Source organism: Coptis chinensis, chromosome 8, assembly GCF_015680905.1.
Source record: "Coptis chinensis isolate HL-2020 chromosome 8, ASM1568090v1, whole genome shotgun sequence".
Classification (NCBI taxonomy): Eukaryota; Viridiplantae; Streptophyta; class Magnoliopsida; order Ranunculales; family Ranunculaceae; genus Coptis; species Coptis chinensis.
In genome coordinates, this window is record NC_141463.1 from 93396261 (window position 1) to 93424196 (window position 27936).

A 27936-nucleotide genomic window follows, 5' to 3' on the forward strand; every position below is an offset into this window, starting at 1 on the left:
TTAGCCCTTCCATAAAACCACAATTCCTTTACCATGTAAAAAAAACAAAATAAAAAATATATATATAAAAAAAATCAATCAACCTACCCATTTTAGAATAAGTCCGAGAATAGAATGAGGGAAGAAAGAAAAAAGAGAAAACCGCGTGTAAACAAAAATTAGTTAGTTGCTTCAGGAAATAAAGAAAAGAAGTTTCCATCCAAAAAAAAAAAAATAGAAATAAATCAAAACTCCAAAATAGAATAAAAGGGAGTCAAAAGCCAAAGAAAAGAAAAAGAAAAAATATGGCTAAGGATGGAAACAAAGTGTAGAAGCAAAAGTAAATAACAAGGTTTCTCTAGTTACATAATATGAAAACTCTATTATCTCGGACTTGTCCTTTTTGAATATCCATTTCCTTCCTTCTTAAACCATCTCCTAATCCCATGAACACCTAATAAAGACCTCTAGCTCAATTAGGAATAGGTTAGTGTGATAGTAAGTGGCAGATGTGTTTGATCGACTCCGGCTTTCTTGTGTGTCATTGAGATTGTAAGGTAAAGTGTGCCCACTGCGCACTGGAGTAGTGAAACTTGAGCGGAAAAATCAAAGTGATTTTTGTCTTGACTTTGATGTGAGGACCTACTTAAGGACGCTATTCCAAGTTTCAGAAACGAACCTGCTAGGCATTTCATAGTATTACTCATAGTATATATATTTGTATCATAGATGATTGATTATTAGGCATATATTAGCTTAGGTTTTTGACTTGGTTATTCTTATTCAATTGCTAGCGAGATGTATAGATAGTTGAGACATGAATGAGGAAACAATAGTTTTATTTCTTAGTCGTTGTAGTATAGATGAAGCTTGTGAGTACCTTCACTGGAAAACTCTCACGAGGCTATAACTTCGTCCACTAGGAAATTCTAGTGGTTTTAAGGCCTTGTTGCATATGGTCAATGCAATGACTCAAACTTGAAATGAGAGTGGTTAGAACTCCATTTTTGGTCACTTATTCTAATTTCTCATATTTGCTTGAGGACAAGCTAAATGCTGTTTGGGGGTGGTTTGATAAGAGCCCAAAACTGTAGTTTAAACCCTTAATAATCATACTTTTAGACCAATTATGTGAGTAATAATTAAGAGTTAATATCGATTACGTGTTTTTATGTATTTCAGGGCTTCAAAGTCCATTATAATGCGGATATGTACCACTTTTAGCGAGATAATGGAGCAAGGGTTGGTTGCTAAGAAGTTCTATGATTAAAGGCCAAGATTCAAGAAGACAAAGCCTTTGTAAAGCCCGGTCAAAAGATGAAAAGTCAAAGTCCACGCGGGCAGAAACAGTGCACAAAGTCAGCAGAACTTCCGAAGACCATATCTTTGGACTCAGACCTCGGAATTGGGTCTACCTTATGTCAAAACGACCGACTCGGAAAGAGCTTTCCAATGGTCCAAGCCTTGACCCAATCAGAGGAGAAAAAGTGGATGAAACATCTGTCGAAGCCAACTCTGGTGAAGAGCCCTTTTGATTTGAAAGAATTGGGTTTTGGGCCTGATTCTTTGGCCCAAAACATGGCTCCAAGCCCATGCACGATTTTTGGATCTGAAACATATAAAAACAAAGTAAAACTTAGTTCTTAAGTTATCTAGTTTTATTTAGAAAACTAGTTCCTTGTAATGGTAGCTAGGGTTAGGTTAGAAAAAGTAGATCTAGATCTAATTAGTTTTTACATTCAATTAGTTAGTTTAAAATCATATTTAGTTTTTAGAATAAAGTATTAGTTCTTCATTTTCAATTTAGATTATTGCTTAAATTCTTATTTAGATTTAGTTGTCTTAAATTTATAAGTAGTTTTAGTTTAAACACCAAACACATCACTCTCACTGTTCCTTGTGTTTGATAAATTGAATTCTATTTAAGTCTTGAAGGTTTAAGAGTGGAACAAATCCTTACTCGTTGTATTGCATGATTTTGTTTTGAGAGTAAGAAATATTGATTTAAACATAAGAACGGTAGGATTTCGTATTAGTGTTGGTAGCATTAATATTTAGGATTCTACTGTTTTTTCGGGTTATCAGCCGATTTGATCGAAAAGGCGTCCACAATCTTTCATCCTCCATAGCACTATTTGGTTTAGGCAGTGAACTGATGTCAATGCCATGTTCATCCAATGATAATTGCAGCTCATCGAATCATCGGTTATTCTCTTCAACAATGAGATTAAGTGTAGCATTACATCCTTTTCAGAGTAAGCTCTTGAGATTCATAATGTACTGTAAAGATTGTCCATGCACCCAATTGTCTCTCCATAAATCTATCTTCTTACCGTTGCCGATGTACCATTGAGTTCTTGGTAATATTTCAGCTAGAGCCATCTTTATGCCAGACCAGATACTACTTGGTTTGTGGTATCGAATCATCTCTCCATCCTTGTTGAAGAATTTTTTCCTCATAAACTCAGCAAAGTCACCATCATCATTGAGAACATTCCATGCAATCTTCATGAGCATAGCCATATTTGTCTCCCTCAACTTTTTGATACCGAGACCTCCTTCTTGCAACGGAGTGCATACACTATCCCAATTAACAGTGGTGGCTTTCTTCACATTTGGATCACCAGACCATAAAAAATTTCTTATAGTCCTTTCTGCGTCTTTGATAGCACTAATAGGCCACCTGTATACTGCCATATTGTAAATAGGTTTACTACAAAGGACGGAGTTCACCATCACAATTCTACCTTGAAAAGAAAGACATTTTCCTTTCCAAGCCGTTATCTTGCTCTTTATCCTGTCTAAAAGTGGTGCTACTGCAGCTTTTGTGACCCTCCCCTGTATTAATGGTCACTATGTCAAAACAACTGATTTAGGACGGCTTATATCTGTCAATATTGGTCAATCTCGACGGCTACTGACTGTCTCACAAGCCGTTGTTAAAAATGCCGTGGTTTTCATTCTCGACGGTTAGTGGCTGTCCATTATTTGAATTAAAAAGACAGCTAGTAGCCGTCGATAAAGGAGTTTTGTGGACGGTTAATGGCCGTGGTTTACGGTTTAAAACAACAGCTCCACACTGTCTAGTGCTGCGTCCTGGTCGATCAAAACACCAAAAATGAATCTTATTGCAGACGGCTAATGACAGTACTAGAGTATTTGAAAATCTAATTGATCAGATCAACCTGGTGCTTCAATAGATTGGCTACCCAAATAATTTAAATTCAGACTACACTATAATTAAGAAACCTTAATCAAACTCAAGTACCAAAACATCTTTATATTTATCATTCCATCCAAAATATTTACATTGTATTACCATATACTATAAAACTTGAAGTCTAACAAAATACCAAAATATTTGAACTCGATCTTGTTGCTCAAGTATTCAACAGCTAGCTAGAAACACTATCCAAAGACTAAAAAACAACTATGTACTTGGATTTACAAAGCACGCCAAAAGAAGATAAGTTTTTGTCGATTTAAAAGCTTCATTGTTCAATGAAAAACCACGTAATTTTTTGGCCAAGTAATCACGTCACCAAGCACGATATCTCCAAGTCTTCCATCTCCTTCATACAACGGTGCAAAATCATCAAGTATCTTATCGATTCGGACATTATACGAACTTGGAGGTGTCGTTAAATAGGTGCAGACTTCTCCAAGTGCAACCACAGTCTTTGTTATGAAACTCTTCAAGTGACAAGTTGTAGATTGAGGTCGGATATTGCGGGAATCATCATGAAGTGGTGATTGTTGTATTTCCTAAGTAAATAAGAAAAAACAATGAAGTTAATATAGGCATTCACAAAGAATAATGAATATAGAGATGATTACTTACTATATCATTTATTCAATCTAAGACATGATACAAACTCAACAACTAATCTTCACCGACTATAAACATCACAATGACCAAAATATATAGGAAATAGACATAAAAAAAAAAAATCATACCATTGCAAATTGAAATCAAACCTTAAAAGTAAGCCTATCCTAAAAAATTCAACATACCCACATGACCAAATCATAAAACAAATCCCAAGAGAATCAAAATTCCCCATATCACAAAGTACTCAAACTTCCAACATTTCATTAAAAATCACAAAGCACCAATACTAACCCCGACGCTCCACAAGCACCAATACTAAACCCTCGCCGCATCCACAACACCAATATATATAAGAAAAAAAGAGAAAAAAAGAAAGATCCTTAGCTTGTTGTTACCATCCTTGCTCGCATCGCTGAAAGAAGAACCTGTCCAATACTAACCCCATTAATATTGCTAGTTGTTCTCCAAGATTTGAGCAAAATTTGAAAACCTCCATATCACGGGCTACCACTAGTTGTTCTGTCATTATTGAGGTCCATATTATGCAAATAGATATTATGGTTCTTAGCTGAAATGTGCAAACATTAGAGATAATCCTCCATTAATACACTCCTCAAAGAGGTAGTCAAGTTTGAAAATCTTCAAACAAACATGGCCATGTGACAAATATTAAAGAAGCTGAGAAATTGACGGAAAACTGGTGATGCATCCTTACATTACACGAAAAGGGGACTTCTGGAGAAAACAAATGGATGAATCTAGAAGGGAACTATATACTCCTCTACATAATATGGGCCCTGTGTCGAGGGTTACAATTTAAAATTGAAATTGTTGTGCACTCATACATGAAAGAGTCTACGATGTTTAAAGGATAATACTATGTAAATGGGTCGCAGAATAACTGAATAAGAACCAAAGTGATCATTCTTTTGTTGGGATTCCCAACATTGGTAGATAACCTTTGCCCGTAAAACCAAGGACCTGCACAAGTTCAACCTTCCTTTTTCGACTAAGCGCCTCCTAGTCCTCAAATGCGTGGCCACATATTGCCAAGCACCCACAAAAACAACCATCTTGTTTTGACTACTAAGTCAAACCCCCCCTGGAACAGATAATGTTGCTACCGTGATAGATACTACACAAGAATTTGATCATTATAGCTGCCAAGTATTCCTCCTGTTTAGCTTGAGGTCGAAAAGTTTAAAAGGGTGACAATGTGACATGACGTCTAGAATAATAGGTGTCCTGGGAAGCGATTTGTGGGGTGTATGTTCATTTTATACCGATTTTGTTCTTGTTTAGCTCCAAATTTAGAGTCTTTAATGACTCTAACTATCAACACAAATTCTGAAAGGGAAGCAATGCACAAAACAGAACTAGGTAAGCAACAAACAGTTCTGTGAAAAAAATCAAATGCTTCAGCATAAAAAAAATCAAACTAAATGCAATAATAGCCATAAATCAATCACTTATATAGTTATATCCGCATGCATATCATTGAACTGAATTTAAAAGAACTGTTATATAGTTCTACCGCTCTGGCTCTCCCAACTATGGAGGTTTTCAGCTTGCTCAAATACTGGAGAACAACTAGTGGTAGCCCAGCTGAAACAAACTTACGCTCTACCCCTCCTAACACTAACACCAACACCAACACCAACACCAACACCAACCTAACCACCACTATCTGCCACGTGGCAGACGACGACGACAATGATGATGGGCTATTTTTCGACTTGGAATTCACTGTTCCAGCTGATGACGTTGGAGAACAAGAGTGTGACGCAAGTGAGAGTGAAATATAAGGTGAAGGTGAAGAAAATGAGTCAATGGATTTCACCGTTGACTCGTCCGATTCAACTGGCACAACTCAAAGTTTAAAGCTCTTAGTGTGCCCAACAGAATTTTTTGTTTCTTTGAAGTAGCACCGCAAATTGGCTCACTATGTCTCTCCGATGTTGCAGTTATTTATGAGACAATAGAAATGGTTTACATGCTTTGTTTGATACAGTGGAGTAAGAAGATGTGGACCGGTCTGTCGGTCCATCCTTAGAAGCATTAAGCATCTTTTAAATTCGTTAAGAACTAATAGTTTATTCCCATATCGATTCGAACTTCGGTATGAATCGGAGAAAACATATGGCTGATAGTGAAGTGAGCTATTATTGTGTGGAGTGATCTATTATTGTGTGGAGAGACTAGTAGAAAGATCCTAATAAAATCCAATGATAAGAGTACTACAATCCTAAGAGGGATGGCCTAGTGCCACTCCTTAGTTTAAGCACCCTCACATGGTTTTCTAGTCTCTAAGCCAATCATGATTTGTCGCTTCTCAAGACAAATGATAAGTTTCTTCGATTGTAAAGCGTGTAGTTCTTTAGCCAAATTATTTCTAATGATCGAAACACTTTGGATTTAACAACTCTGCCCGATCGAGAGGTCCATCAAATTATACTCTTCTTCGCCAAACACCAAAAAAAAAAACAAGAATGATACTAACCCTCAATCCTAATCGACATGGTTCGTTAAAACTTAAAACCAACTACATCGTCATCAGCCACCGTGCTATCCGCTTATGACGCCCTAGGATCATATGGTTTCCCAAGTGGGACTTTTACCTCAAGGGATCACTTGGTATGAAATAGACCAAAGTGGGAAGTTTACAGCTTATTTGAAAGGGAGTTGTAATGTACACATTGCAATTAAGCCATCTGAAATATAAGTCTACAATAACAGGCAACATCTCAAATGACAAGCTTACTGATTTAGTAGGTGTCGTTGTCAAGGTTCTCTTGTTTTGGATAGGAATTGACAAAGTTCTGATGGTGGTAATGATCTTTATTTCAAAGTTGGGATTTACAATGCTGATTACTCTACTGATACTTTCAGTTTGTCTCCTACGTGTGGATGATTGCAGGTCCTACCTTTCTACCCTGAGTGACGGTCCTACCTTTCTACCCTGAGTGACTTTCTGTGTAGGATTTCCATCTTAGTAGTCAGATGCTATCTTTGCCTATCGACTATGCGCACGCAAGACCTCAAGTCCGACTTTGATTATTAAATACAGTTATGGAGTTTCCCTGCCTAACCTACTAGATGGAGTGGTGCCCTATTATGCTTGGCGATATAACAAAAATCAAAGAAAAAATATTATGCGAGAATAGTCCGCTCATTCTGCGCTATTTATTTCACTCTTTTTGAGTGAGTCCATACGGGATCTATTTTGTTCCGGACACCAATAGGGATAAAACCTTTATGCTTCTTGCTTGATAAGTGAGTTTGCTTTCCTTTTCGGCTAGTCTTCAATCATGAGGAAAGCTGACCCCGAAGTTGGGCATTCTGCGGACACCGCCCCAGATTATCCGGATCGGGAATTCCTTCGAAACCTTTCCCTTCTTTCGAGAGAGGCCCCCTTATCCTTTTTTGACAATGTTTAAGAATTCCTACATTCAATGAAAAGCCTAAGTAAGGAGTCTTGGCGTCGAGGTTGGTCTACGATCGGACTGCTAGACTCAACCGATTCTTCCTCCCGTCTTGTTTACTCCACTCCCCGGTTATCCATCCGGTCATTTCTTTCGTATCGGATGATTACGCCATACTGAATGAATTTATGAAGGAATTCCACGTTCAAAACCTGGAACCCCGAATCAGACGAGATTTTTTCTTTTATTCATTACAACTTCTTTGCTTTGATTCAAAAAATAGGTTAAAATTGGTTGTTGAATAAGGCTCGAGAGACCTCTTGATCGTAGACCAACCTCGACGTTGCACTACGAGTTTATGCTGAATCCCCATAGCGTCTAATCGTAGCTTGGACAAGTCCTTGAAAGAATGCAGGGAAGGCTCACTCATGGAACTACAAAGCGCTTAAGTTAGGCCTATACCCTGGAACACAAACTAAATCCCTGGGGAAGACTCGTGGGACAACCCGAAAGGAAAGACAAGCGAAAGCACGAGTAGGACTAGCAGAGGAATGCCTCCACTTAGGCCTTTAGGTTAGCGCTCGGGGCTTTGTCCTCTAGACAGAAAGAGTAGACGGTTACCAAGAATGAATGAAATAGAATTGTCTTAAAAATCGTATGAATTATGATACGAGCTACGATCCCCTATAAATGGAAGCCCCGGGACCAGTCCTTTGGAATGGAGGTACGAAGTCGCTTATCGAGCTACAAGCGCACTTAAGTTAAGGTAGAACTTAGCCCTGGTTGACTTGAAGAAAGAAGCTCACTCAGGGTAGAAAGGTAGGACCGTCTACCAGTCCTTCCCCCATCTTGCAGGTCTTCCCCCATCGCAGTTGTTTGAAGTTGGTTAGTTTAAGGATTTTTACCAAGCTACATAACTACAATAAAAGAGAAGTGCTACAGACCTTTTATCTAAATTATTACGAGATGCATTTCCAAAATACGAAGATTGTCGCTAAGGTCTGCAACTTCATCCTCAAGTATCTTGCGAGCCTTGTCTGCTTCATCAAGTCTCGCCATGATCGCCTCATAGCCTGACTCACTGTTTTCACGCGCTCTCTTCTCTCTTTTAGCAATCTCCTTATAAGGAGCTGAAGCATGGTAAACAGTCTTAGTGACACCACTACCTAGACCACGAACACGCCCTCTTCCATCACGACCAATAACCTATTAAGCAAACAAAAGTTTAGGTAGAACTTAAGAGAAAACCCACTAGAAAAAAAAAACAAGATGGGAAGCAGCATCACACCAAAGTAACGGGATCATTGTCTAGATCCCTTTCCACTATATCAGGCTCATTGCTAACAAAATTTCCTCCTACAAAAGAAATCAAAGTCACCGTTTCTTTTGGATCATACAAACATAAGCAATTACTAAATAAATATCTCGTTGTCTCTTACAAGAGATTGCTTTGTTTCAAAATTGATGCAACTCCCATCTCTCGTATGGATGGCCACATATCCTTTTGTCCTTGAAACCTCACCGGTTGGGCTATTTATTTTTTTTCTGTAACATATTAAACAAATATGTAGATAAAGGCCAATAATAGTTGAGTGCATACGATAATTTTATGGCATTAAATAGATGTTTACCAAGCCGCCAAGCTGCTCCCATTCTACCGGTTGTATGTGGGTTCTTCATTTGTTCCCTTGCTAACTTTCCATTGAATCGCTTGGTTTTATCCTCTTACAAATTTGAGCACATGTAAACGAATGCCTCCCATTCTTCCTTTTTCACCTTGCTAGGAACATTTCTTTTTCGCTCTGCATCTAGCCGGAAATTTATCATACACACTGAAGTTCATATTTTTCTGCTTCCAAGTTGTATTAAGCTTACGAAGAGTGCATTCTTTGGATGAGTGGAAGATCAATTTCAACCTGTAAATTGGACATGTCAAAATCATTATTAAACAAATTTGGATACAATACAAATTAAAATGTTTCTTAAAATAAAATCAGGTGGAGTGACTTGCACTTACCAATACTTTCTTCCACAAAGCATCCTTTGTTAAATCACGGAAACGCCCAAATCCTTGTACATAGGTGGGCAAGTGTGTCCTAGCCACTGCCCGACTATAGTGGCATACTTTTGCTCGATCTTGTCCAAGTAGCTTGTCCATCATAGTAAACTCCACTTGGAATCTTGGACCTAAGTGGATTAATTAGCAACCAATTAAGTACAAATAGGACGATAAAAGTTTCACTACTAGAAAAATGATAATAGACAAAATCAATTTATTGTGATCTATTTTTCAAATGATCTATGGATAAAGATCAAATGACCTAATTAACAAGAATATGAAAAGAATAAGATCTAATTAACATCGAACTACGAAAAAATATTAGTATAGATTTGATTGAATAAGATCTAATCAACCTCACTTCATTCTAGTGCGTAATATTTTTTAGCAAATCGTTCAGACTTTAGAGTCACATGACTGTGATTGAAAACCATTTTTGTGAGAAGTATGATTTCCCTTTCTAATGTATGATGTCTGGGGATATATATATGTAGGGATGGTGAAAGCTAAAGCTTCATATAGAAAACGGTTGTTGACCTCTCTAAATGCCTATATGGAAGTGCTTACTTTCTCGTGCACACAAAGTATAGTTCGATTGTGAAAGACAGAGTGATGAACCTTTCATACATGGCTAGCTCTTCAAAATGGTAATGGAACAGAAAAATAATGGAACAATACAATGACTTTATGATTGATAATTTATCCTATTACAGTTGTAAATTAATCAAAGAAAACGTGATAGTAGTACTGTTATGGTATCTGAGTTTTTCTTCTTCATTTCTTATTTTTTTGATTTGTGAATAGGCCGGTGTCAAAATCAGTATGGATATAAATCACTGAGGAAGGCACGGGAGCACCCCCCAATGAGATATTGGGCTTTCCTCACTTCTTCGTAGTGAGTGATTAGGCTTGACTTAGTTGATTCGGATTCCGTTTTCTAAGAAATAGTATAGTGAGCTTTTCAAGAGCAACAATCCCATTTTATTCTTTCTATTTACCAAAATATGACCTCAAACTCGTGATCTCGTTAAAACGCCTATTTTCATGCTTTTTAAGGGCAGTTAATTGACCCCGCCTCCAACATTGAAATGGATTTCGTAGTAAAAAACTCGGCCTTAGAGAAGTTGTATTGACTTACAACATTCACATTTCCTTTCTACCGAGCCGCTAGCTACTTGGAGGGTGAGTACTTCCTTCCCAGTGCGCTACTAGCTACTAAAAAAAAAATGCTTAACACTTAAAGTACTATCAGTCCAGATCGATTCACTCAACAACGGGAGATGAATTAACCAACTCGGGAATAACCATTCCCTTTAACTGCTTTCGTTATCGACGCGAGCGCCCGGGTCCCTCGCTCAACCATCGATATGACTTTGAGAATACTGTGCAAGGCCATTCTCTCGCCAATTCCTCAGTCGGGGCTAATGGGCACTACACTTACACCGCCTTCTCAATGAGACTCCTAGATACCTAACCGGGAATCCGGTTCAAACCATACGCGAACAATAAAAAAAACAGGAAAAACCGACAATAACAAGGGAAGATCCGACCACGAGACCCTAGAAGGAGACAACCACAAGAAAAAGAACTACTTAGTCCTTCTACAAAGGACAAGCACCTTACACAGGCACAAGCAAAGATAACCTAAGCCGGGAGCACTTACGCAAGGCGGTTAATAAAACTTTTCGACGGCGGCTTCATTCCCTATCTTTAATCCAAAGAATTCACTAAACATTACGGATAGAGATATAGAAAGTGTCAAGTCAAGCATCAAACTAACAGTGGGGAAATTTCCTTAGGACAATCCAACAAAACCAGGTTACATTGACATTCTCTTTCCTTAAATTGCATTTTACACCTTCTAATGCATTACCTAAAGCGGATGAAAATTTGTTTTATTAGAAGTTGGACCAATAATACATATTTAGGGCGAGAGCGAACCTCAGCCCTACTACCAAAGGACAATATCCGCCCGAGCCTTGATACAATCAAAGCGAGGATTCATACAAACATTCCTACGAAAAGAAAAGAGACTATGAAACCGGGATTCCGAAGTTAAGGGACGAGTTTAAAAGGAAGACATATATACCCCCTTAACGGAATGCAAGCCATAGCGCTTCCTCTTTTCTTTGCCACCATGAGGCGTCGCCTTCACTGGTTCTTGGGGGTTGGAATAGTAGGCGAGCTTCCCGCCTTGTTCTCTCGGTCATTCATTTGTCCTTCTTTGGGGGGACCATTAAAGGGTTCATAGATTGCTATCGGCTATGATGAAGTGCTTTTCTTAATGAGGAGTGAATTTCAAAGAAGGAGATTTTGAAAAGGGGCGATCGAAAAGACCGCAAATGTGGACCAAGTCGATTACATTGCGGTCAAGCAACTCGAATCGAAAGGAGTCAATGCCGGAGGGCGCGAACCGGTCGTCGCGTACTGTTCAGCCCGCCGATTCAACCGCTTGATTGTATTACCGAAACCGGCAGTTCAATGTAATACTTCAGCCAACATTGTCGGGCATCAGTTGGTTCATCCGTCGGTTTGATCACCAAGCATTATGTAAAGCAGACAGAGAATGGAAATTCTTCGGTCTAGGAACCGTTTATTGTGAGAAAGGCTCAAAGCATTACTATAGTGGAAGTACAAAGGCCGATAGAAGCACCCACATGTCAAGTACAGTCGATGGTTGAAGTTATAGCAAAGTTAGAGACCCTTATTGTACTGGTGGTACTATCCAAGTAGAGAGGATTCCCAATGTTGCTTCCTAGGTATTCCATTCCTTCCGGTGTCCACGGAACCCGGAGGAACATTATAAAACTTAACCCATATTGGGATACTAGCAAAGCTGCTTTTGGAGAGATGCTCTCCCGGTTGGTTGGCATTTCTTAAGAATCAAAAGCTTCCCAGCTATATGGTATGGTCCTACGCCTAGGACAGCATTGCCATAAACCAGATACCAGTACATGCCACTGAAAGTCATGCACTAAAAGACCAAGATCTAATCAACTATCATGGGTCATTTTTATAGGTTTAACACTTTCCCAGCCAACTTACGTTATTAAATAAAAATTAATAATCAAATAAAAAATGTTACTTTACCTTTTGTTTTTGTCGTCGTCTCACTTGCTTCAGATTCATTTGCTTCAAATCCACTTGCTTCAGATGCTTCTGACATGACTTCTTTTTACCTAAATAGAAAGTTCAACAAAATGGTTAAAATCCAAGGCGACGAAATTAAACAAAACATGGAATAGATGTAGCATGTATCATATGTTGCACCACTCGAAGAAAAAACTAAAAACAGAAAAAACCCACTAAACAGAACACCCAAGATGTTCAAACCATACTGTTTAACTCACCTGTACCATTGGAAAAGATGAATAGAAACAAAAGATACCCAATTCAAATAAACTTTCCAATAAATATCATAAAAAAAAAAAAAAAAAAAAAATATATATATATATATATATATATATATATATATATATATAAATAATATATTATTCATTGATAAGTTTCCTAAGAACGCCCTCAATTAAGATTATTCATCAACATAAAAAAAAAAATTATTATATTATATATATAAATCCGGTCTTCGAACTTCTAGAGCGCCCTCAATTAGAGTTGTTGACGAAGAATCATTAGCACTTGTTTCGCCTCAAGACCAATGGGTCTTCATAAGCATCTATCTCTTGACTCAACCACTTTGGAGCATCCAAGACAACATGCCAATTATCTCTACTCAAATCCCCGGCAATAAAAGACTTGTTTAGCTTCGAGGCGAGAATAAAGGGCTCGTCAACCTCACTTGTATTCCTCATGAACCTCCCAAGATTTACAAATACCAAGTTCAGATCGGGATCAATCTGGCAACCATTTGTTTTATCCTCAATGCGCACCCAATCACAAGAGAACACGGTTTGTTTAAATTATACATAATCAAGTTCAAGAATTCTTTTGACAACTCCATAGTAAGTGACTTCGCGTCATCAACAAGGTTCCTATCCTTGGCGCTTGCCCTAAAACTAGTCACAGCCTTCATGGAAACCCCACTATTCGTGTTGTAGTCGTTGATTCGAATCCGACGATAAAAAACATACCCATTATTTTGTGTATCTGTTATATGACACCGCTGTAAAAGATGGACCATCAACAATCCTCTTGAAAGGAGATACATTTTCATTTTGTAATTGTAGTCTTAACCAAGGAATGTAGTCCAACTCTTTTGCTTGACTGCCCCTACGATTTTTACCCCTTGATTTCTGACTTTGGAGGTATACTTGGTACTTCCTGTGAAAATAATAAAAATTCAGGACAGTTAACATGCATAACTCAAGTATTGACTACCAAAACAATGGTAAATGCACGACTTACTCTTCCCACTCGGCATTTTCCAGAGAATGCGTCAAAACCCACTTGCGAACTTGTTGATACTCTATATTTGGAAGAACATATTGCTTTCCCTTTTTATCCATAGGGTGTGCACTTTCAATATCCTCATTCATGATCACCCTTCTCCCATTCTTATGGCTTCCCAAGTTGCCATCATGAATGTACTCCATACAGTACATCATCGCCTCTTCCACGAGGTATTGCTCTTGGATGCAACCCTCGACAAAAGTCTGATTGGTTACATACCTTTTATAAGTTTTCATCATCCTGTGCATGTGCCATTAATTAATACAAAATGACTACATACTAATCACAAGAAAGATATATATAAAGAACTTTACTCACCTCTCAAAAGGATACATCCACCTATATCTAACAGGTCCGCAAATTTGTGCCTCTTCCGCTAAGTGCACAACAAGGTGTATCATTGAAACAAAAAACGAATGCGGGAAGTATTTTTCAAAGACACACAAGTTTCCACAATGCGTTTTCTCATGTTCAAAAGGTTCGCACGACAAATGACTTTGGAGCATAAGACGTTAAAGAATAAAGACAACTGGCGAATAGCTTCACGCAATGGCTTGTGTTTTTTGAATAGATGCATCAATAACACGGGTAATAAATGTTGTAAAAGGATGTGATAGTCATGGGATTTTAGGTTCTTGAGCTGAAAATCCTCCAAGTCCACATTATGTTTCCAATTTCCACTATATCCAACAGGAACCTTCAATTGGTGCAAAGTTCTACAAAGCAAAACTCTCTCGCGACATGAAAGAGAAAAGCACCTATTGGATAAGACCACTTGTCATTCTTCATTACCGCCACAAGTGTTTCTTTTTATCTTCCTAGCTTTAAGGTCCAGACGGGCTTCGAGTCCATCCTTACTCTTACCTGTACCCATGATTGTTGCAAACAGATTCTCCGCAACATTTTTTTCCACGTGCATCACATCTAGATTGTGGCAAATAGGCAGATGCTGTAGGAATTAAATATATAAATGAATATATGGATATGTATACATAAAGTTACATGATATACTACTACACAAATGTTAAAAATACCTCCCAATACGGCAATGTAAAGAAGATAGAATCCTTTGAAAATGCTGAATTTTCTAGTTCTTTAGTTCTTTTTCTCTTCTTCTTCCTTCCTTCCGTGTATCCGCACCTTGCCAAACTTGTTCTGAATTTGGCTCATTTTTTAATTTTACTTGAGAACCCTTTAAACGAATAGGACGCTTACCGTGTTCTTCTTTTCCATTAAATTGTGCCTTCTGGACTCTAAAGCAATGATTCGGGTCTGCTAGGAACTTTCGATGACCCATATAAGCAAACTTTTTTCCATGCTTCAGCCAAGTAGAATCTGTATCTTCACTACAAATAGGACATGCATACCTTCCCGCCGCTTTTCGCCGTAAAAAAGATGGTGAAACGCAGGAAAATCGTGTATCGCCCACAAACAAATTGCCTTCATAGTGAATGTCTCTTTAGCATGGGAGTCATATGATTCAACTCCAGGACCCCATAACTGTTTTAGCTCTTCGATTAAAGGCTGCAAGAAGACATCGATGTTATCCCCTGGGCTACTTGGACCAGGAATTAGAAGTGTCAACATGGTAAACTCTTTCCGCGATGCACAATGATGGAGGCAGATTGTATGGAGTAACCATAACAGGCCAAAGAACTATAAATGTTGTTTTTGTTCCCAAATGGATTAAATCCATCTGTTGCAATCCCTAATCTAACATTACGTGGCTCCAAGAAGAAACTCAGGCCATTTAAGATTAATTGAGTTCCACATGGAAGAATCACGGGATGACGATATAGCGTTGGTCGAAACCTGCATTTGCATGCCATTTCATATTCTCTCGCAATCCATGGTATGCTATACATCTTTTGCAATCTCTCAGCCAAAGGAAAATACCTTAGCTTTTTCCATGGTTTAATCTTAGCCTTTGGTTTTAACGGGTTCACCGGTTGCCATCTGTTTTCACCACAAGTGGGACAACTAATCAAATCCTTATATTCATCACCCCAAAGATATAATACAATCATTTGGGCATGCATCAATAATTTCGCGACTTCATGCGAAGAGGTTTGATCAAGTTCTTAGCAAAGCATATGTCTTCTCGGGTAGTGTATTCTCTTACGGTAAAGTCTTTTTAAGGAATTGCAACAACTCTGTGAAGCTACTATTAGACCACTTGTGTCTAGCCTTCATGCTCAACAACTCAATCGTCGTCGATAATTTCGAATCTTCACCCCGACATGATGGATATATTGGTTTTAAAGCATCCTCCATCAACTTGTCGTATTGAACATCCTGCGGTATGGCATTGGGTGAATCTCCATCATCATCTCCATCATCAACTTCGTTAAGACATGCATCTAAGTCAACAGGATGACTTCGTCCAAATGTGTCATTGACCATCTCTTCCATCCTTGGCAACATATTTTCAGAACCCCTAGTAGAAGAACTAGTGGGAGCTTCAACATAGTTACTACTTTTGGAAGATGACTCTCCATGATGTATCCATGATGTATATGTCTTGTCTATACCATCACAGATAAGATGCTCGGCAATATCTTTTCTTTGTTGACTTCCCCCCTAAATTACGACACTTAGCACAAGGACAACAATACCAATCAAGTTCCTTTCCTAATTTCTCTTGCGTGAACTGGATGAATGATTTAACACCTTGAAGGTATTCAGTAGACGAAGTCGGTGCTTTCATCTAGTTCTTGCTTGGAAGCATTGAAGACATTTTCTAGATAAATACATCAACATATATAATATTAGTATGATTTCAAAAAGAGTATTGAACTTGAAACCTAGGAAAGGTATATATCATAGAAAGTGGTACTCAAATTCCTTTCTGCCTCCTAACACACTTAGCACCCCAACAACCCACCTACCAAGTCTAAATAGTTTGCTCAAGATTGGAACAATTACAGTAACAATGCAAACAATATATATATATATATATATATATATATATATATATAATATATATATATATATATATATATATATATATATATATATATAGGACACTTGGTGATTTCATGTTAATAGCAACTTCTTTATTCTCTATGGCCAAGACCAATTAATGCCAAAGAAGTCATATCATTTACAAACAAGAAATCAGGTTATTTGAAAATATAAAGTTTGAAATAAACTAGTCCAACTCAAACTGAAATCTATAGATATATATTGTAAATCAGTAGAGGCTGAATATCCAAACAATGAAAAATACCTAACTCAATCGACCATGCACTTGATGTTCTTAAAGACGGACAAAAAAAAAATACAACTCATAACTATACTTATACTTATACCATCGGATAAAAACAATAATACCAACGACATAATAACATAAAAGAACAAGAGAAACACAACAAATGACAAACAAATGATAAAGAAAGTTAAACCATTTTATATCTTGCCTTGGAGAAGCAGTGAGAAAAATTCAACCTTTCCCTGAAGAAAATTCCAACTGAAGAAGAACCTATTAAATCAAAACAACACAAACTTGTTAAACTGAAAACTAAAAATAAAAGTTTCAATCTTTGAAAACTCAAATAAGAAAAACAAGCAAACCCCATAACAAAAATAAAAGTTTCAAGTTTTGAAATTTCAAATAAGAAAAACAAGCAAAACCCCATATATATACAGATAACATAAAAGTAAACATATAATGTAAGTAGGTTTACAACTTCACTAATCATTGGACATACACTTTTCTTAAAGATTTCCCCTCATGGATAACATGTCTATCATGGAGTAGGAGAACAAATTTCTTTAGGAACAAATATATTTGTTTCTACGGAAACTAGAATGTATAGTTCATTTTTCGCATTTAATATTAAATTCTAGCCTCCAATCTTTTATTCTTTTGTTTTTTGTTTTGTTTTCCCTACAGGGTACATGACATTCAGTTCTGGTTGTATTAAATAAAACCAGAATAGTAACACATGATCACTATAATAATGTCAATCATGCATAAAAACTTATCTTGCAGGTTAGAACAGAAACTAGATAAAATATGGATTGCAGGAAGATGATTAAAATTATACGAACCACCCAAGTACGTTAGCTAAATTTACCTCTTCACAATCAAACGCTACTTATCACACAAAAAAATGTGATAGAGAGAACAGCCTAATTAAAGCTAGAATATTGTAAGCAGCTTCATGATGCTCAGTAAGCTACAATTTTCAAGCCAAATTCACTTTGTGCAAAAGCTACGAGATACACAATTTCGCTATCATCAAGCCCCAAATACTACTTGATCATGCATGAAACAACAACAGCCCGACACTAGCATTGCAGGCATGCAGTCATCTTAATATTAATTGTGGATGTACTTCAATATTAATTTTCTATGTTTGCAAGGAATGCCAAGCTTCTTAAGCCCAAGTGTACGAGTAACAATCAATTTTTGAAAGTCCCTAATCTCAATTTCAAGTTTCTTAACATGGATTTCAACTCCTTTCCCTATTCCACGTCAAATTCTAGTATGCCCATCTTCACAACGTATAGGGAAGAGGTAGAGAACAATCATTTGTTAAATCTTTTGAAACAGGATTGTTCCAAAATGTCAAGTCAGAGCCACTTAAAAGTTTGTCAGTAAAAACAGCTCTGACATAAGCTTGACAGGATTGTTTCAAATCTTCACAACGTTGGACTTCCTACGTTTCCACTTAAAAGCTTCACAATGATTGTTCCAGACTTAACATGGATGTCAGAGCCATTTTCGACAGGTTCAACACTTCCTAGTTCTAAAGTTAAATCTTAGAAACAAAGAATAAATATAGTTAAACTATTTTATACCTTGCCTTGGAGAAGCAGTGAGAAAAATTCAGCCTTTACCTGAAGAAAATTCCAACTGAAGAAGAACCTATTAAATCAAAACAACACAAACTTGTTAAACTGAAAACTAAAAATAAAATTTTCAATCTTTGAAAACTCAAATAAGAAAAACAAGCAAACCCCATAACAAAAATAAAAGTTTCAAGTTTTGAAATTTCAAATAAGAAAAACAAGCAAAACCCCATATATATACAGATAACATAAACAGAAACATATAACAGAAGTAGGTTTACAACTTCACAAATCATTGGACATACACTTTTCTTAAAGATTTCCTCTCATGGATAACATGTCTATTGCAGAGTAAGAGAACAAATTTCTTTAGGAGCAAATATATTTGTTTCTACGGAAACTAGAATGTATAGTTCATTTTTCATACAGAATATTAAATTCTAGCCTCCAATCTTTTATTCTTTTGTTTTTTGTTATGTTTTCCCTACAGGGTACATGACATTCAGTTCTGGTTGTATTAAATAAAACTAGAATAGTAACACATGATCACTATAATAATGTTAATCATGCATAAAAACTAATCTTGCAAGTTAGAACAGAAACTAGATAAATATGGATTGCAGGAAGATGATTAAAATTATACGAACCACCCAAGTACGTTAGCTATATTTACCTCTTCACAATCAAACGCTACTTATCACACAAAAAAATGTGATAGAGAGAACAGCCTAATTAAAGCTAGAATATTGTAAGCAGCTTCATGATGCTCAGTAAGCTACAATTTTCAAGCCAAATTCACTTTGTGCAAAAGCTACGAGATACACAATTTCACTATCATCAAGCCCCAAATACTACTTGATCATGCATGAAACAACAACAGCCCGACGCTAGCATTGCAGGCATGCAGTCATCTTAATATTAATTGTGGATGTACTTCAATATTAATTTTCTATGTTTGCAAGGAATGCCAAGCTTCTTAAGCCCAAGTGTACGAGTAACAATCAATTTTTGAAAGTCCCTAATCTCAATTTCAAGTTTCTTAACATGGATTTCAACTCCTTTCCTATTCCACTTCAAGTTCTAGTATGCCCATCTTCACAACAACGATAGGGAAGAGGTAGAGAACAATCATTTGTTAAATCTTTTGAAACAGATTGTTCCAAAATGTTAAGTCGAGCCACTTAAAAGCTTGTCAAGAAAAACAGCTCTGACATAAGCTTGACAGGATTGTTTCAAATCTTCACAACGTTGGACTTCCTACGTTTCCACTTAAAAGCTTCACAATGATTGTTCCAGACTTAACATGGATGTTAGAGTCATTTTCGACAGGTTCAACACTTCCTAGTTCTAAAGTTAAATCTTAGAAACAAAGAATAAATATAGTTAAACTATTTTATACCTTGCCTTGGAGAAGCAGTGAGAAAAATTCAGCCTTTACTTGAAGAAACATTTCAACAGGAGAAGAACCTATTAAATCAAAACATCACAAACTTGTTAGTGAAGAACAAGCAAAATGTGAATAACACGCAAACCCCGAAGCGGCAAAACAGAAGAAAGACACTAACCAGCAAAAAGTGAATAACACGCAAACCCCCGAAGCGGCAAAACAGAAGAAAGTCACTAATCAGCAAAACGTGAATAACACGCAAACCCCCGAAGCGCCAAACAAAAAAAAAAAAAAACACTAATAAGCAAAACAGTGGCTACCGAGTGAAGGAATTACCTAACACGCAAACCCCCGAAGCGGCAAAACAGAAGAAAGACACTAATCAGCAAAACGTGAATAACACGCAAAACCCTGCCGCAAAACGTAAGAAATACACTAATCAGAAAAAAGTGAATAACACGCAAACCCCCGAAGCGGCAAAACAGAAGAAAGTCACTAATCAGCAAAACGTGAATAACACGCAAACCCCCAAAAAAAAAAAAAAAAAAAAAAAAAAACACTAATAAGCAAAACAGTGGCTACCGAGTGAAGGAATTACCTATGTGAGCATTCTTTAATCTGTTGGCAAGTCGTAGTACGGCTGGGAAAAGAAAATAATGGATTGTCCCTTTCTTTTTTGTTTGCTGGATATCGAGGATAGCTTAATTTCGTGAATGTTGTGATGTTGAATTTGGGGATTTAAGTGCGTAACCAATTTCAGTGGAAAAAAAAGAGAAAGAAGTGGTTACCTTGTTTTCGCAAAAACGTTGTATAGTAGTGAGAGAAAGACGGAGTGAGAGATTGGTATTTGTTGGGAACCTGAAATTTTAAGATGGAAAACAAATTGGGTCAATTTTTTTTGAGGGGGGCGGGAATGGTTTTAGGTGCTCAAAGGAAGGGAGTGACTCGACAACATGATGAAGATGGAAGCAGACAGCGGAAAACCGACGAAAATGATTAGACTGATATAAGCTGTCTAATGCCAGGAATTAGCCATGGTTTAGTTTTATACAGTTAGAAGCCGTCCTATTCTGGGGTGTCATGTCTGTCCTAAATCCTTTGTTTTGACGTAGTGCATGGTTGATTAGAAGTAGAATTGTTATCTTATACTAGCATTTTGGGCACGCTTGATGAGCGTGAAATTTACAGTGTGCTACATGTTTATACGTATGGTACACATAAAGATCAATTAAGGGAATTGAGACGGAGTACAAACGACATATACTAAAACTATTGAGACGGAGTTCAAACTCAGTAGTTGATAAAGAAGTCATAAGAAGATACTAAATACCATATACATGTGCAGATTCAAAAGAACAAAAGACATGGCTGAATAGTCATTGTAATTTTCTTCTAAAGTTCTATGTATGGTAGGTAACTGTGGTAGGTAACTGATCTGGTACATGTGCTTGTGCCCTCATAGAGAAAAGGTCCACATTAGCCATCCAAAATTCAGAGTAGTTAGCAGACTGAAGCAAGCATCTGTTGTGAACTTTAACAGTCTGCAAATATAAGATGATAAACATTTAATCAGTACGTAAATGTAAATATCACCGTCAGTATAGTTCATAACCAAATGCAATTTTCATTCACTAATCTTCAGAAATTAAATTTCTTATAGAGGTAAAATAAACTGCATATGCCCATAGCACATAGTTTTTAATATTTTCTGCAATCCCAAATAACAACATGGCAAAGCTACAGTAGTTACATGGTACATAGTCATGAAATTGTTAAAGTTCGAAGAATATATTCACCTGCTTGTAGGATACGGACATGGTAAAATCTCAAAAGTAAATGTTATTGCAATAGTACACCTGCATAAATAACACATGATGAACACAGAGGTAAGCTATTGATGATGAGACGTTGAGGTACATGATAAAAAGGGTGAGATATATACCTGCGATTTCTATTATCTATTAGAGGAGCGGAGAACACTTTTGTACACAATATTCTGTGTATGTTCCAATATAGCCAGTTAGAACTCCTTTTTTAATCAAGATCTTAGTGTTTTTTTTGGATACTCCCCGTGACAGAGCTACATAAAGTTGGCCATGATCAAAGACATGATCAGGTAGATAAATTCCTACATGAGGAATTGTCTGTCCCTGTGATTTGTGAATTGTCAAAGCGAAACCCAATCGAATTGGGAATTGTTTTCTTGTGAAATCAAAACCCAAATTGAGATCCTGTGACGGCTTCATTGGAATATGATGAAGAAAAGCTGGTTCACCAGCATGAGTTCCTGTCAAAATCTCAGCAAAGATTACATTTTTGTAAAAACCACGACAAATTAGCCTCGTTCCATTGCATAAACCATTAGTAGGATCGATGTTCTGGAGGAGAATTATTGGAGCCCCCAATTTCAAAGTCAGCTTATGTGGAGCCAGACCGCCTGAAGATATAGAATTGAGGAAGTCCTGTTGATATAAATTTTTTGGGTCATTATCGACGAAATCAAATGAGTAGAATGTTTTATCTGCTCCGGGAAATATATCAATGACGATGTCGTTTAACTTATCAACATTGTCATTTGTAAGGGTTAACAAAGCTCTTTGTGCCATGTAGTCTGTCAGGTGAGCGTTTTCATGCAACTTAGGAAAAAACTTCATATATTAAGTGCTCCAATGAATGTTCACCTTCCCATGGAATAACTAAGTCATCTGGAATTCTGACCATATCATCAAGTATGCAATGCGCACTACCGTTACCGATGTGTAGTAGGAAAGCCGAGAATGTCGGGTCAATTTTTGCTCGCATGTTTTCAGTGAGATGAATTACCTTGACGGATCTCCATAGATCAGATTTTGTAATGCATGCATCGATCTTTTCTGCAATGGTACCATGAGCAACAACTAGAAGTACCTGACGGAAATCACCGCCCAGCACAAAAATCTTTCCCCCAAATGGCAAATGAGAATCTGTTATATCCTTGAACATTCTATTAAGAGCTTCAAATGCGTGGCGATGTGTCATTGTTGCCTCATCCCAAATAATGAGACTCGCTTCACGTAGCAAGTCAGCAAGTGGAGACTCTTTACCTATCCTACAGGTGGAAGTAGCGGAAGTAGGAACAGGTATCTTGAATCTGGAGTGGGCTGTCCGACCTCTTGGAAGCATGGTGGCAGCAAGACCTGAGGTGGAGGTTGCAATTGCAATGTGGCCTCTGTCCCTTAAATATGCTAAAATAGAACGGTAGAGAAATGTCTTTCCGGTACCACCTGGGAAATCAATAAAATATATAGAGCTCTTGTTTTGGATAACAGAGTGCACAATAACTCGAAAAGCATACAGTTGGTCACCGTTTAGTTTGATGATTGATGATACATCCTCCGGTGGTATTACTACTGGCCGTTCCTCAGCAATCAAATCATGGACATTGGAGTGATCATCTAAATTAGTACATAACAGCGGAAAATCATAATTAGACAACTTCTTATTATTTTCAGCAAGTGATGATTCAATCTCCTTAAGTAAGCGGTTGGTTGCATGAGTTAAGCTACCCGAGGAAGGGTAATCTTCAATCATGTATGGGAAGAATTCGTTCCATAAATCACGAACAACTACAGGATTACAAAATACCAAAATAGAAGAAAATAGCTTCCGTAATGCAGAAGGCATGTGAACAGTAACTGCTTCTGATAAGCAATCACGTATAGCACTATCTTCCTCAAGAAGACCTCGTTGTTCAGCAACTTCCTTGTAAGTAGAGTATCTAACTCCATAGATTGTTCGGAGATCTTCAAAAGAAGTAGGACCTCTTACATGGTTGAGAAGTAGTCGCAAGTAGTACCTCTCATTATCTGATGGATGCACGGTTCGCAGTCTTCCAATCACTTTGAATTTGCTTTTCCTTAGCCGCCACTGCTTAGCAGAGTTGTTCCATACATAATGCTTGGGGAACTCCCTGTAGAGATACTATCTTGCTTCTGGATCAATGCTATTTGTCCTGAAGAACTCGGTTAACATGGTTTTAGATGTCTTCTCGTCCGCTAGAAGTTGTTCGAGATTGACTTTGTCAGAGTAGATAACTTGGTGCATTCTATCAAGATGCACCTGTAATGCATAGACAACAGGGTATATTCTGTTGAGAGGGAACCTAAAGATCCTCCATAAGGATTCTTGAGGACATATCCAACGTCCATCAATGAACTGCTGAATTTCATCGTGGGTATTACACACCTTTGAACTGACTTCCATTGATACAAGGTCCAGACCTTTGTATACATATTTGTACAAATACTTCACCGACTTGATGGAGGAGCAAATTTCGACGTTGATATGACAATCGTATTTCCTCAACAACCCATTTTTTCAACATCTTTAATATATAGAAAAATGAGGGGTTGAGTGAATAGTGATTGGTATGGACGTAGGGGCATTTTGGTAATTTTATAATTATTTTTGTTTTTTTCTATTTTTTTGGGGGCGAAATTGCATTTTCACAATTATCAAATTTGTTTTCTAGAAAAAGTGTAGACTTGGTGGGCTCCGGGGTGAGAAAAATGATTGCCCATATAGAGATAAAATAGTAATTCACTTTTATTGTAAATTTAAAATTAGAAAAAATAATAATAGTGGGGCTTGAAATTGTTCCACGTGATAGACACGTGGCATGAGGCTAGTTATAGTCATGGGTTTATTTCCTCAACATTCATGGGTTACTACGAGAGTCTTTCATGGTATTCCTATTATGGGCAGCAGGTTCACTATACACAAAAGAAAAGAACCAATCCTCATAACTAAAATAATTAGTGATTTTACCTGTGACTTGATTTCGAGAAGCCCCAAGAATCTCCAGATCCACTCCTTCTTTCCAAAGCACTGCCAAACCTTCACTAAGGCCATTAGCTGGAACCGCAAAATGCCCACTGAGCTTGGGCTTGAGCTTCTTACTAAGACTGCCAATACTCTCCTTACTAGCTTTTGTTTCCGATAAACATACTATATCTACATTAAACCTACCAATCAGGTCCTTTACTCCCATGGGTTGTAAGGTACAACCCATCGATTATCAATGGAAAGATCATCTTTTAGCATAATTCTTTTACCATTATCACGCCTCTGGTATATAGCATAAGAGTCATTGCCCTGGACGGTTATTGGGGCAAATTCCTTTGGAAAATTTCTTTTGCACCTTTTGTTTTTCATGCAGACGGAATCCGGTTTCAACTCTCCACATGGACCGTGAATCATATGTCTCATGACAATGTTGTATAAATCAGGTTCATTGTCTGGATCAGGAATTTCAGCCCTAACAACTGTGTCATAATCATCCGGGTTGTTAAGCTTGTCATCCTCATCCAAAATCAAGAGCATATGAACGTGTGGCAAACCACATTTTTGGAACTCGATGACGTGTACGTGGGCGACAACCTTTCCGAGGACACCCTTATCAAACAAATCTTTCTTTAGTTCCTCACATTTTTCATGAAAGACTCTCGTAGTAAGATCGGGTCTGTCTTGTGAGGTTTGAACTTCCTTTAACCTCCTTGTAATCTCCGACCAATTTGGATTGCATGTCATGGTGAGGAATATATCCGGTTTTCCAAATTTTTGGACCAAAGTCATCGCGTCATGATATCTTTCATGCATATCTCGCGGGCTTCCTATATAGGATGACAGTAAGATAGTTCGTCGACCAACATTAGCTGTACATATACAATATGAGATGTTTAAACAAAAACAAAAACAAAAACAAAAACAAAAACACAACAACAACAACAACAACTCCAACTCCAACTAAATGAAAAACAACATAAAGCATGGCAGATTCACAGAGGCTAGAATACCGTCCAGTGTTAACTTTAGTTCACTACTGTAATATTGGTTCAATATTGCAACTAAAATAATATAAATACCTGCATTGGTTTCGCCCATCTGCACAGAGTCGTGCAATCCTTGGCATAACTCAGCTCTTAAAGTATCCTGGTTGTCACGGATAAATCTTAACTGCTGGGTTGAAATCTTGACATAAATGTCAACTACATACTGTTGTAGGAGCCGACCGCCACGACGCAATATTGAGTCGTGGTTATCCCGGATCTAATAAAAAGTAGCATGTCTCTTTTTGTCAAATAGAAAGATAAAATAATTAACTGAGATATAATTTATTAAATATTTAGCATTGGAATGTATAATTTACCTGGAGTAGGTAACAATAAAACTCACGACAACTGATTCTTTAAGCATCGTCACTGAATATATACAAATCCCATCCAAAGTTTCCGTAAGGGTGAAGCAGTGGATATTGAAGGGGGTCATAGAAGCCAGCAGTGTCAGGCACATTTAATAAATCACCAGTCATAGTTTCTATGATTATATCTCTCTCCTTACGTTCAGCAGGATCCTCACTCCCAACTAAAATGGCAGCTACTTGGGAAGATGTTGGCAGAGTATAGTGATGCTTGTGAGAGGGCACTTCCTTGATATGTAATCGAATATCCATTAAATTTTCAGATCTAGCAACGCGGCGAAGAGTGCGCACAAAAGGGTTATTACGGTCGAGGACTTTCTGCCAAATTGACAGAACTTGGGGATTCAGCAACTTATTTTCAGATAGTCTGTTCATCATTTCATGATCGGTGTCATAGACATATATTTGCAGAAAACGCGGTCACTGGCCATGTGTAGGTATTAGACCACCGATTCTATGGTAAATGGATCCTTGAGCTCGATAAGTGTATACTCCATCTCTACCGCTAGCCAGTTTTTCATCAAAGTGCACTCCCATCGAGGTGAAAGCAAAGATATGGTTGTAAGCATGGATGTTTGTTCTGAAGTGTGCACCTTGTTCTGACTGTGCAGTGTACAAATACATCAATTCTGGAGGAGAATCTATATGTGGCAGTTTAATTTTACCTCCAAGACAACAAAATTGATGGGATTCAGATGGAAATAGCTCGGCATGACAGTGAGTGCAGACACGCATGTTGCTTATTTCATGTCGTCGAAATTCTGGAGTGTCAACGAAGCCTCTTGCACAGTTGTGATAAGATTTCTGTGATGAGGGAACCTTTTTAGAGCGAAAAGTGCTGATCTCTTCGGCACCATTATTATTTTTTTGCTCTAGCAATAGCATATGCAGGTATTGAATGTTATTAAATATGTCACAAACTAATGCACATGGTAAGCTAAAAAAAATGTATTGATATTAAGAAACCAAACCTTGAATGTCATTTACGAAGTTGATATTATCTAAATCAACATCACTACGATAGCCATCAATGTCGTCACCCACTGGTGCACTTAATATGGTGCTCGGGTCATCTGATAAAAAAAAAAACATGCAAAAAGATTAAGTCGACAACACCTCAACAACAACAACACTAAAAAAAACATTCGACAACAAACAACAAAATCAACAACAAACAAACAAACATACCAATGACAAAATCTAGATTCATTCGATCTAGGAACAATGTTGCAGACAAAGGGCGGCTACTCAACCTGTCAACCTCTGATTGTACGTGAGTCTGGATGATATTAAGGACTTGATTTAAATCAACAACGGGATCAGATGGTGGTGGTATGCTACTCTCGTTCAATTGTTCAGCCAAAGGTGGCGGTACACTAAAATCATGTAACTGTTCAGTGTCCAAAGGTGGTACACTAACGCCGTGGAAAACGTTGGTGTCTTTGGAATGTATGCCGGCAGATTTCAAAGATCCAATATGGTGTTAAAATTGGCATCGTTTTCCATAGGCAGTGTCTCATTTGATTGAGAAAGCAGTCTTTCTCTTCTGCATCTATAATTCAGGCGCTCTTGTTCTCGTAGTTGGGACCTCTGCTCTGCAGTCATTTCGGCCATTCGCTGTCTATAACAGATACGACGACGTTCTCTTTCAGAAGCTAACTGTTCATTACTCTTATTAAGATTCCGTCTTCGCTCATAAAGGCGTCTCCGCTCATGCTGCTCATCAGTTAATCTTCTACTTGATAGAGGGCAATGCCCAATGTTTTTCTCAACATTGGTCGACATGATGAAACCTGCTGGATAACGTATACA

General features: G+C 37.5%; 1 protein-coding gene across 4 annotated transcripts; it reads right to left on the minus strand.

Annotated features, from left to right (window-relative positions):
* Window positions 1-21131: 21131 nt before the first annotated feature.
* Window positions 21132-27548, minus strand: LOC147484506 (uncharacterized). 4 transcript variants are annotated; one of them, XR_015205676.1, is made up of 6 exons: window positions 27313-27548; window positions 27096-27197; window positions 26074-26928; window positions 25790-25973; window positions 21683-21742; window positions 21132-21427 (listed from the first exon to the last, which is right to left on the minus strand). XR_015205676.1 is itself a non-coding variant. In XM_086580020.1 (3 exons), exon 1 carries the CDS (start codon window positions 25521-25523, stop codon window positions 24906-24908), a length of 618 nt encoding a protein of 205 aa, XP_086436146.1. In that variant the 5' UTR covers window positions 25524-25543; the 3' UTR covers window positions 21132-21427; window positions 21683-21742; window positions 24693-24905. The 4 variants fall into 4 exon arrangements, 2 of the variants coding, with proteins under 2 accessions (XP_086436146.1, XP_086436147.1); XR_015205677.1 differs by lacking the exon at window positions 21683-21742; XM_086580020.1 differs by lacking the exons at window positions 25790-25973; window positions 26074-26928; window positions 27096-27197; window positions 27313-27548 and adding an exon at window positions 24693-25543.
* Window positions 27549-27936: the final 388 nt, after the last annotated feature.

Coding starts and splice junctions, on each gene's coding strand:
- LOC147484506 (XM_086580021.1), bottom strand. CDS start 25,523: ATGCATGAAAGATATCATGACGCGATGACTTTGGTCCAAAAATTTGGA.